The sequence below is a fragment of the Pollachius pollachius genome (genome assembly GCF_949987615.1).
Source record: "Pollachius pollachius genome assembly, chromosome: 3".
In the NCBI taxonomy this organism is placed as follows: Eukaryota; Metazoa; Chordata; class Actinopteri; order Gadiformes; family Gadidae; genus Pollachius; species Pollachius pollachius.
This window is the reverse complement of record NC_136936.1, coordinates 26,691,386-26,703,936: the sequence shown is the minus strand read 5'-3', so window position 1 is coordinate 26,703,936 and position 12,551 is coordinate 26,691,386. Positions and strand designations below refer to the sequence as shown.

The following is a 12,551-nucleotide window of genomic DNA, read 5'->3' as shown; positions in this document are numbered from 1 at the left end:
CTCCACCTTTTTGGCACCCTTTCAGACTGCTTGGTACCCCAAGGGAGAAGTACCTAAAAATAGGTATGGCTCAGCGCACTTAATGCCGGACCCTGCCAAACTTTTGGCGGTGGAGACGCAAAACGTTCCGCACTTTACCGCACCAAACTACCGCACCGCTCGTTGGAAACGCGCCATAAGAGTACAACTCATTTACCTGAGGCCCTTAGATTACAACTCACTTACATAAGGGCCTTGGAGTAGAACTCAGGTACCTGAGGCCCTGAGAGAGTGTGTGTGTGTGTGTGTGTGTGTGTTCGTGTGTGTGTGTGTGTGTGAGTCTGTCAGTGTGTGTGCGTGTGTGTGTGTGTGTGTGTGTGCTTGTGTGTGTGTGTGTGTCTTTGTGTGTGTGTGTGTGTGTGTGTGTGTCATATAATCAATGTTTATATGTGGTCAGAATTGGTGCATGAAGCGAAGGTCCCAGTCCATCTACCTGCAGCTTCTGACCGACAAACACGCCCCTGAGCACTACAGGTACTCATCTTATTACTTGACTTATGTCCAAATAAATACAAAAGATTACTGAGCACATAAATAATAGATGTAAACAGATTAAATAATAACAGGAGCCCAGGTATTACAATGATATCAAACTATTTGGGGCCCACAACCTTTTTTCGGGGAGCCACCACACGTCACAGTACCACCTCATCAGCGCCAACTGGGTCTACAGACCAAACCAGTACCACCTCATCATCGCCCACTGGGTCAACAGACCAAACCAGTACCACCTCATCACCGCCCACTGGGTTTACAGACCAAACCAGTACCGCCTCATCACCACCCACTCAGTCTACAGACCAAACCATACGGCCTCATCACCACCCACTCAGTCTACAGACCAAACCAGTACGTCCTCATCACCGCCAACTGGGTCTACAGACCAAACCAGTACCGCCTCATCACCACCCACTCAGTCTACAGACCAAACCATACAGCCTCATCACCACCCACTCAGTCTACAGACCAAACCAGTACGTCCTCATCACCGCCAACTGGGTCTACAGACCAAACCAGTACTGCCTCATCACTGCCCACTGGGTCTACAGACCAAACTAGTACTGCCTCATCACCGCCCACTGGGTCTACAGACCAAACCAGTGCGGCCTCATCAACGCCCGCTGGGTCTACAGACCAAACCAGTACTGCCTCATCACCGCCCACTGGGTCTATAGACCAAACCAGTATTGCCTCATCACCGCCCACTGGGTCTACAGACCGAACCAGTACCACCTCATCACCGCCCACTGAGTCTACAGACCAAACCAGTACCACCCCGTCACCAGCCACTGGGTCTACAGACCAAACCAGTACGGCCTCATCAACGCCCGCTGGGTCTACAGACCAAACCAGTACTGCCTCATCACTAGGGATGCGGATCATTAATATTTTATCGATACCATTTTCGATACTCCTTAACGATCCGAGTCTTTATCGATACCACTATCGATACTTTTCTATTAATTGGGGGAAATACTAAGCGTTTTTAGTGATGAGGAAAATATTTAGGAAATAAATAATTGCATTTTAAATTAAATATGTAATTCTTAATAAATATTGACATCAGTAGTTTTAGTTATATAAACTAAAATGATTAGAGCACTATACAACTGTATTAGTAATACAGAAACATGAGTAATACAGTATTACTCATGTTTCTCACCAAAAACTCAATTTACCGTTTCTTTATATTACATTTGAACGCATCATGATAACCTAACAGTCGTTTTACTGAGCCAACCTTAACACATCATCACGCAGCACATCTGAAACTTTATTTACTTTTTAAGATAGCTAGCTTGTTGATTACAACACCGATTTCACAATTGGATTACTATTTTAAACTGACGGGACTAGTGACAATGTCTGTGTGTGCGATTACGGCTCGTAGTTTGAGTGGATGATTAAGACGGGCCCATCTGTGGTGCGACAGGAGAAGGAGGAGACAGGAGGAGGAAGAATAGTCTTTTCAACTCGGAGACAGTCGAAGGTACTGCGACTGTCTCTTTATTTGATGCTCTTTATTTGATGCACAATGCTAATGTGCTTGGCCATTGAGGTTGTGTTCCCCCTTTACAATAAATGATTTTCGCCCGTTCGGCCATCCTCGCAAGCAAAGTTAACTGCCAGGCTTCACTTGTTTTAGTTGTAATACCTGTTTGCTTACAATTCCATTCAAAAACACGCTGCAGTGATTGGATTGATTTGATTTAAATGCTGTGACGCGACTCGAGTGACACAACATTACGTTACAGGACCAACGGGACAAAAAAATTATAAATGAACGACGGGACTCGATAGTGGTATCGATAAGCCCAAACGTTAAAGATTTTTAGGGTTTTGAAAAAGGTGGAACCGGGTCCTTGAAAGAACCGGGTTTCGATCCCCGTCCCTAATCATCACCGCCCACTGGGTCTACAGACCATACCAGTACCGACTCATCACCGCCCACTGGGTCTACAGACCGAACCAGTACCACCTCATCACTGCCCACTGGGTCTACAGACCAAGCCAGTACCACCCTGTTACCGGCCACTGGGTCTACAGACCAAACCAGTACGACCTCATCACCACCCACTGGGTCTACAGACCAGTACCACCTCTTTCACCGCCCACTCAGGCTACAGACCAAACCAGTACCACCTCATCACCACCCACTGGATCTACAGACCAAACCAGTACTGCCTCTTCACCGCCCACTCAGTCTACAGCACAGACATGGACCAAAACATCAGACACAGGGTTCAAGACAAAAAATATTTTTTTTATCTATATATCATTAAAATGTTACATTTTTAAAACTTCTCAAACAAACACTATTATTAACAAATATATAAACAAAAGCACTTATAAAGCTGCATAACATACCTTTTGCAATAAAACAAGAGGATAAGAGGAAATGATAAATCATCAAAGACCACTTTGTGCAGTGTTTTTCATTGACCTGTTTGATATGTCCTGTTTGCAGAGAACATTAAGCATTAAGATAAAGAACCAATATCTTGCCATCAAAGGTTATAGTGCATGTTTGAAACAATTATTCACAAAGTCAGACATTCCTAGTCACATCATATATTTTTTCGATTCAAAAGCATGAAAATGTTCTATGTTCAGTAGTCTTTGTTAATACTGTAAGTATTTGGCTCACTGTAATGCTTTGGGCCTTATTGAAGCAAAATGTGCAAAAAATAAAACATAGAAGACTAGTATGTAGAACTAAATTCGAAATATAAATAAGATATATAAAGCAGCCATGTACAAATAAACTTGAAATTATTTGACCTACATTTAATTAGTGACAAGGTACTGTTACATTCAACAATCTTACTTATATGTTATAGCAGGCCTGTCGGACAAGTTACTCCTCCCCACTTGGTCAAGTGTGCATGTGCCAAGCAGCTCACAAACACACATACAGTACGCACACACCACATACACACACCGCACACACATGCACACATGCACACACCCACACGCTCTCACAGACGCACAGCCGACACACTCTCGCAGCTGAGACATTATGTCTATAGATTACACTTTTTTGCTAAACTTTATTTATTAGGTGAGTGCTGCATGCAGCGCTCAACTATTGTTCTTCACAAGTTTTATTCTTTCTTTCTTTCTTTCTTTCTTTCTTTCTTTCTTTCTTTCTTGTTCTCTACAAACTTTGGGACCTATCTCCTTTCTCAATTATTCACCTAGAGACTCCATTCAAATTTTAAAATGTTCAGAATAGCTTGGAATCACGCGCTTCTTTCAGAATTTTTTAATATTTTATACTTTTTAAGATATTCTACTTTTAAATATTATCTTTTTTTAAACATGGGAGTCAATGGGAGGACGGCAGAGCCGTCCTCTGGTACTTCAACTATTTAAGACGTAACTAAATCAATTTCAACCGTTTATCTTCGTTCAAACCATTTAAGAAATCTACACACTTGTATCTTCAAAAGTATCCAACCAGAATTTCGATATCATTTAAACTTTATTAAGAATCACAGTTTAAGTTTCATACCGGCTTCGTTTTCGGTTGGTCTCATTGATTTACGTTGACGCTGAAGCGTGAGGACGTTCAGCAGTGTTGCCAGATTGGGCAGTTCTTCCCGCCAGATTGGGCTTCTTTAGGAGGACGTTCAGGCAGTGTTGCCAGATTGGGCTGTTTATCCCGCTCTATTGGGCTACTTTTAATCACACATCGACTCGCTATTCTCTTAAAGACACACACGCACACACGCGCGCGCGCACACACACACACACACACACACACACACACACACACCAGCAGTGCAGGGCAATACATTTGACCTTTCAGATTCTTCAGTTCAATTCATTTTACATTTCTGCATTTTTAGCAATGCTTTGAACATTTCATTCAGCTGTCACTTTATTTGTTTCCAACCATTTGCATTTTCTTAAATGCAAATGGTAGACTTTTAAACTTTTGTTCAAATCCCTTCACTTGATGTAAGCCATTTAACGTTTCTTTATGTCTTAATCTATGTGGCTTTATTAAAATATATTTTCAACTTCACTTTGTACTACAGCACTCACCACATTTTCTGCAGGAAATACATTTTCTATTTTTTAATTATTACTCCACTCCTTGAGTATCCCGTAATGTCTTGCGATATTGATATCCCCCCCTCCGCTGTTCCGACTGTTTTAACGGCCCCGCCGTCAACAAACTCTCCCAGGTAAGACGTTCTGTCTATAGACTGTAGAAATTGCGCTAAAATAAGTGAAGAGACTATTTCCCACGTCAACAACGCGTCGGCAGTTCGTTTGTTTTATCATATAAAAACCGTTAAATTCTAACATTGAATCAACAAACTAGTCCCGTGATCTTAAAGAGACAGTGTCCCCATAACAAAGAACGAAAACATGTCAATAACACAGTATGTGGAATTATGTCTATAGAGACTTCACTTTGTTGCTAAAATGTTATATTACTTTTCCTCCTTGAGCCTCCCTAAATTTCTTTACACTTTGTTGCTCAAACTTAATATTACTCTCCTCCTTGAGCCTCCCAAAATGTCTTGCGAAATTGATATCCCCCTTTCCCCCCTGTTTTGGTTGTTTTTGTGTGTATGCTATGTTTGACTGTAGGCTACTACTGCCAGTCTTGGCCAGGACACTGGAAGAGATGTTTAATCTCAATGATGATTATTATTTTCAACTAACCAATAGTAGTTGCCTTGCATTTTAAAATGTCAATGCACTTATCAGCCCTGAATAACAGTAAAAGCTATTTAATAATTGATTTGCATAGTTTACTACACTTTCCATTGAAAAATTACCCCTGTTAATTACAACTATAGGTTAAGCGCGCACAACGCGCGCGTGAAAACTCTAGTTCAAATAATAATAGAGAGAGAAACCACACATCCTATAGATGTTGTGTAATCATTTAACTGTTTTGGTCGTTTAGTGTGTGGAAATCAGTTAAATTCGGTTATGAATGGATGTTTGCCGCTGGTCAAATTTCAGTCACAGAGTAAAAGATAGAACATGTTGTTTAGGTGGTAGGAGAGATCAGAGCTGACCAGAGCCCATCATACTCAGCATCGGCCACTGGACGACCTTTAACCCCTAACCATTGACCTCTTACCCCTCTGTCTCTTTCAGAGTGATTGGCAGCGTGTCCCAGTTCGACGAGTTCTCCCGCGTGTTCCACTGTCCCAAAGGATCCCCCATGCACCCTGCGGAGAAGTGCTCCGTGTGGTGACCCCCACCACCCCCATCCCCCCAACAACCCCAACTACCCCACCAACCCCAACACCCCCCACCAACCCCAACTACCCCACCAACCCCAACACCCCAACCAAATCCAACACCTCCTCATACAGCATGCTCTGTTGGCTCAGTGGTTCCTCCTCTGTGTTTGTGTCTCAGTCATGGTTCATCATCTCAGTAAAACACAGGCTGGCCCATGTGGCCAGGGGCGGTAGGCGTATTCTAGACATTTGTGTCCATGGTTACAGTAACCAACTCCCCCTCCCGACTTCCTGGGTAAACGTGACTATGTGTTATGTGTGTATGTTATACATGTCATTTGATCACATATATTTATAGATTAACATTTATTTGAAATCATCTATTTTTGTATTTTAAGAATCCAATATGAATATATATCTGTTGTTATTCTGTAATGTCCTAATTCCTGCGGGCTTCACCGGCAGCAGGAAGTGGCCCACCTCCACGTCAACCATCATAGTTTTACATCAGAGATGTGATCGGAACGGGACTGGGATCAATTCCTCCGGCGTTGATATCGTCGTGACATTAGGTGGCCTTTAATAACTGTGATTTCTAATTGAAAAGGACTGAGGTGACAGCAAATTTAATGAGCACCTCCTGCACGCCTTGTTTGTATCTGTACCTCTTCTATTTTGTAATAAGTGGTTGTTTTTTGCCACAGTGACATGTTGTGTCTGGGGAGGGAATGAAGAGAAATATTTATCACAACCTTGCCATGCGTAAGTAAAATTTACCTTCATCTGCATTCTTCACATGCGTCTGTCTGTACATCTTTTGGGAGTGTACTTCATTGAAAACTATTTTTTGTGTGTGTGTCCGTCTCTCTGCTGAACATAAAACCACAGAAAAAGGTTTGTACATTATCTATGAAGGTAGAGTACCTAGGAAATGTCCCTATGTTCATTCCAAGCATTACTCTCCTTCACCCAGATCATTTAGGTAACACAGAGCCTTCTGTAGTCCTACACAACCAGCTCTCCTCTCCCTGACCCCATATTTTCCTTTCCCAAACAGATCAATTTTGGGTTAATATTGGATCACTCACAGTACATGAGGCAACTACTGGTGTAAAGAGAGAATATAATGCTTCAGGGACCAGGTGATGCAACTGGCTGTTTGCATTCTTTCTTTTTTGCATTAGGTGGTTCTAAAAGACTTAAAAGCCCTTTGTTTATTTTACCATGAATGCACATTATAACGTGGTGTATGATGAGATGTCAAGCTGAATTACATGTAATTGAACTTGAAAGCAAGTTGGCGCCGTTGTCTAACCAAGTTCAAACCTTCTGCCACTCCCAGAATGTTATTACCAGAAGGTTTTTACCACTCCCACTGCCTCTGCCCTCCTTTACCAGCCTTGCATCACTGTTGCTTAATGCCTTCACCAGGCTCCCAAAACAGAGCCGCCGTGCTGCTCATCGGTCATTTCAGGAGGAGAGCCGACTGACCAGCCTACTGGGCGCCGTTCAACCAGTTTCCTCTTCCTTCCCAACCAAATCACAATTATGTAAATCAGGCATACATTCAAAATACATTTTTCTAGCTTACGTCAGTTCAGTGATAGCAATTATGCATTGCTAGCACATTGCCGTCTAGCCAAACAATTCCTGGCCTATGCATTTTACCCAGAACATCAATAGCCAACACATAGCCAATTGAACGTCCACCCCCCTCAACACACACACACACACACACAGACACACACACTGCTGTCAAGACCAAACACACATGCAGACTCAAACCCGATGCACACAAGCTATGACAAAGAGCTCACAAGGGAAAAGCATTATGCAAGTGCTTTCTGAGCAGCTCTTTGAACAAAGCTCCCTATTGGGGCTTCAGTGCTTGAAGAGATAATGATTGGATCTTGGGGAGTCGCTGCATCTGCATGGCAATCTCTTTGGTTTAAGAAAGGTATCCCATGTTTCCTGTTGTTTTTCAACTGCATTTGCTCAACTAGCAGAAACACAATGCAAAAAAAAAGGGAAGGTCAGGGGGTAGGCATTGTTGCTTTGATGTCTATTCCTCCAGCAGTCGGCTGTGTTCTTCCGGGACTATATAACCTGATTGTTAGGAGCCAATCTCACGCTACACAGATTGGAGATTGCATCCCTGTCGATAATGCTGAACTACATTCAGACCAACAGAGCAGTATGTTTTCTTCCTCTCTGTTGAAACAGCTCACAGCGCTGAACCAGCGGTCCACTGTTTGACGGGTTTGGGAAGATCTCTGCAGTGGACCAAGCATACAGCTGGTCACATGCCCTCAGGTCACATGTCCTCAGGTCCTCAGGACACAGGTCCCATGTCCTTGATTCCTTGCAATTAATGGCAATGATTCTGAAAATGGTCTGTCAAGTGCCTGGTGGGAACGTTAGCCTTGGGAAGCATTGAAATTACTTTTTTACTTTTTATTTTATTTTTTTTCTCAATACAACAGCCAGTCTGAATCATTTTTTACCCAGCGACTAATGTGTAGCTTGATATTGCCATTATATTTGATAAAGGTCAGACACCTCGGCTGGTATTCAGTCAATCTCACAACACCATGCATCACTCCCAGAAGGTCAATTCCAAAGATGTCTTGGGAATTAAACAAGTGTCTGATTCACAAGCCGTCTTTGGAATCGGCTTATACAACAGTGCATGCACTCAATAAATAAATAAATAAATAAAACTATAATATTTATAGGAATGAGGTGGAGAAGTATAAAATATATTAACCATAAGGGATTGACATTTGCTGAATATATTTATCAGCCATTTAGTAATTTCTTATATTTAACTTGATTACAGCAGAATAAAAGCTATAGGGAATAGAGTTGCAAGTGGATCCATAGGGAAGGTAATAATGTCTGCACGCTGCGGAATACAATGCAGTCATATGCGCCCTCTGGTGGCCATGCATGCTGTTCCAGTGTTGTACAGTGTAAAGACATCCAATTTCCTCTCTTGCATCCAATTTTTTAATTGGCATGATTTTAGAAACCCTCCATTTGTAGCCATATAATAACATTGAATTAAGTTAATGTGTATGAGGTATCTTAGAAGCCTTACGTAACACATAATGGGTGCATAGTATCATTATGTTATAAAAGGTGTATTCATGTCTATTTGGTCTAATGCACGGCGCCCCGGAGGTGAGAAAAATAAGTTTGTTCACACAATAATATAATTTGTGCACAAAATATCGATTTGTGGTCCCAACATATAATACGTTACTACAAAGGACATAGTTGTGAACTCAAATTCATGTATCATTTGTCTATAATTTGTAATACATTTCACAGCTAATAAAATGTACATATTTGCAATAGTGCGAGGAAGAGAGTAGCCAAGTAGGGATATGCCTACTGAGTGGCTCATGACAGCCATGATACCCAAGCAGCAATAATGACAAATCAGAAACAAGAAGTCTTTCATATGTTCATTAGAGATGAGATGTCAAAATTCCTGAATTTCAGGCATCCTCAACCGTAAAACAAGAAAAAAATAACAGTGTAAAGAAAATATATAAATACAGTTAAAAAATAGAGCAATAATTTGGATAACGCTTTAGATTTCAGTGTAATTATTTCAGAGTTATGGTTTAATCTTTTGTACCAACATTGTACTGTTTACTAATTGCCAATTCTTAAACATAGGTACTAGGAACAAGATGTGAAGTTATGGTATAAAGGGGTTACATTTCGGGATCTTACAGAGAATCGATCCTTTAGTTAGTTTTTGGGTATATACTGGGTATTATTACAGGGTAAGTATGACCTACTGAGCAATAATCCAGATGTTTGGGAGTAATTTAGAGATCATTTACACTAGGGATGTCCTGATCTGATCAGCGCCATCGGTATCGGTCCAATATTGGCCCATTACGCTGGATCGGATATCGGAGGGGAGAAATAAATATGATCCAATACGCGCAGCATTTCACGTGATAACAACAATAGTCGTCAATAAGGCGCATGCGCATGAGAGATACCTGTTGAACAGTCATTGTAGTGTTAAGGGATTTTATAGGACACAGGATGTGACATTGCCCCCTAGGGATTAGGCTTGGTGGGTTGTAAACGAGGCACTGGAATAAAGCCATGCTTCAAGAGTACACGCTGGAAACCTCTCTCCATGCTTATTTATAAGTTAGAACCACCTAACTCTACATGGCGTCAGAAGACTTCAGTTACTCAAGTCAGGTAAACATGAGATATGGTTTTGCCGAATTAACTGGAGAGAACCCATGTCAATTTTAGTCAGTTAGTAAGTTTGAAGTTTAGCCAGCTAGTGAAGCTAATGTGACTCGTGGTAAGCTAGCTTTTGCGGCAGACGGCAGGAAAAAAAATGGAGCGATTCCAGATTCCCCCACCACCCCAATTTTACTTCACAAAGCCAGAAGAGTGACCCAAGTGGATTCGAAGGTTTGAGAGGTTCCGGATTGCATCAGGTCTCAGCCGGATGAAAACCAGGTGAACACTTTGATCTTTACTATGGGGGACGAGTCAGAAGATATTGTGACTTAAGTTCGTATGACAGAGGAGGAGGCAAGCGTGTACAACACTGTCAAGGAGAAGCTAGAGGGACATTTTTGAGGAGTGGTGAGGAGAAATATTTTTTTTGAGCAAACCAAATTCAACCAGAGACAGCAGGAACAAGGAGAGACTGGACAGTTTTTTCACTGCACTCCACTGCTTGTCAGAGCACTGTGACAATGGACAGCTCCACGACAAAATTATCTGGGACAGACTTGTTGTAAGTGGGAAAAAGCAACAGGACCTGTTGAAGAGAAACTTCAAGGCAGTGGCCACAGATGTGGACAGTATTCAAACAAAACACAAGTTTGACATAGGCAGAGGAAGTCAGCAGAAAATGCAGGCTTGAACAAATGATAAAAGCAGTTATCAGACACAGCCAGGTAACCAGTGCATGTGGTGTGGTAGAACGCCAGCACACAGCCAAAACCAGTGCCCATCTAGAGAAGTAGCATGTAACCAGTGTCAGAAAAAGGGTCACTATGCAAAAGTGTGCAGGTCAGGGGCTCTCAATGAAGTCAACACAGCAGAGTCAGATGAGGAGGGAATAGCTTTCCTAGGCACAGTCAGCTCAGATGGTGCTAATCAACCGTAATGTGAATGAGCACACATTCAAAAGAGATACAGGGGCTGATGTAACAGTGCTATTTGAAGATGTATTTCAGAATGGGCAGTTAGAGAGCAAAGAAAGTGCTGCAGGGTCCAGGTCAGACGTCCATCACAGTGAGGGGAAAGTTCACAGCTACCATAGGAACAGACAGTAAACGCACTACACAGGAAGTGTATGTAGTCCCAGGTCTGAAGTTTAGCCTAGTGGGACGTCCAGCTATCCAGGCACTAGGGCTAGTGGCTAGAATAGACACAGTGGCACTGGACTCAGTCGAGAGAGTCAAGGAGCGGTTCCCCACATGGTTCAAAGGGAAAGAGGAAGAGGAAGTGAACCTGTATGTAAACATGATCATGTCAACCCTCCCAGCTACAGAAAGGAGTCTACAAGAAATAAGGGAACACCAAGAACGTGATGAAATACTGAGCCAAGTGAAAAGTTACTGTAATGAGGGCTGGCCAGACAGATCCACAATAGACAGAGCTTACCTACCGTACGCACACGTCGAGGAAGAGCTATCAGTGGAGAACAGCTTAGTACTGAAAGGATGTAGGCTAGTTATTCCCAAGCTGCTACACAACCTTCAGAAACTACACGCTGGACACCAACGTATAGCAAAGTGTTATGAAAGAGCCAAACAATCTGTCTGGTGGTTGGGACTGTGTACACAGCTTCAGAAAGTGGTTGAGGGCTGCGACACATGTGCAAAAGAAAGAATCAACCCCAGAGAACCACTGCTGCCAACAGAGTTCCCTGACAAACCATGGGCAAAGGTGGATGCTGACTTTCAGTGGAACGATAACCACTTTTGGTGGTAGACTACTTTTCCCGTTTCATTGAGGTAGCTAAACTCACATCAACAACCTCATTAACAGTAGTGGAACATTGCAAGTCTATCTTCGCCAGGCATGGCATACCGTCTGAGGTCATGACAGATAATGGACCCCAGTTCGCGTCTGAATGCTTCACTAAGTTCACAACACAGTGGGGGTTCAAACACACAAAGTCCAGCCCCAGATACACACAGAGCAATGGAGAGGCAGAGTGCGACGTGCAGACAGTTAAAGGCCTCCTCCAGAAAGAAAAAGACCTATATCTTGCACTCATGGCTTACAGAGCCAACGGGTACAGTCCAGCACAGCTGTCAATGGGCCAGCAGCTCAGAACAACAGTTCACTCTGTCATCTCTCAACCCAGGCTGGACTGAGATAACCAAGCTCAAAGAAGAGGAACAGAAGAAGAGAGAGAGTTATGTTATGTTAATCAGTTATGCTGCACCGCAAACATCACTGCGGTGGCCCGATCCTGCAGATTTGCACTTTACAACATCCGCAGGATCCGGCCCTTCCTCACAAGGGAAGCAGCTCAGCTTCTAGTCCAATCACTGGTCATCTCCCGCCTCGACTACTGCAACTCGCTCCTGGCTGGACTCCCTGCCTCTGCGATTAAACCCTTGCAGCGCATTCAGAATGCGGCAGCGCGCCTCGTGTTCAACCTACCAAAGTTCTCACATGTAACCCCCCTCTTCCGAGACCTCCACTGGCTCCCTGTAATAGCTCGCATCAGATTCAAGATGATGGTACTGGCATACAAGGCAGTCGATGGAACTGCCCCTGCCTACCTCC

At 42.9% G+C, this 12,551-nt stretch overlaps 1 protein-coding gene across 1 annotated transcript in view; it reads left to right on the top strand.

Annotated features, from left to right (window-relative positions):
* Positions 1 to 5,764, top strand: part of ecel1 (endothelin converting enzyme-like 1) — a gene marked incomplete at its 3' end in the record, with an annotated part of 62,441 nt that extends 56,677 nt beyond the window's left edge. Inside the window, exons 16-17 of the mRNA XM_079731874.1 lie at positions 437 to 513; positions 5,665 to 5,764. Coding sequence (XP_079588000.1) covers positions 437 to 513; positions 5,665 to 5,764 — 177 coding nt within the window. The remainder of the gene's footprint in view (positions 1 to 436; positions 514 to 5,664) is intronic.
* Between the last annotated feature and the right edge of the window lie 6,787 nt (positions 5,765 to 12,551).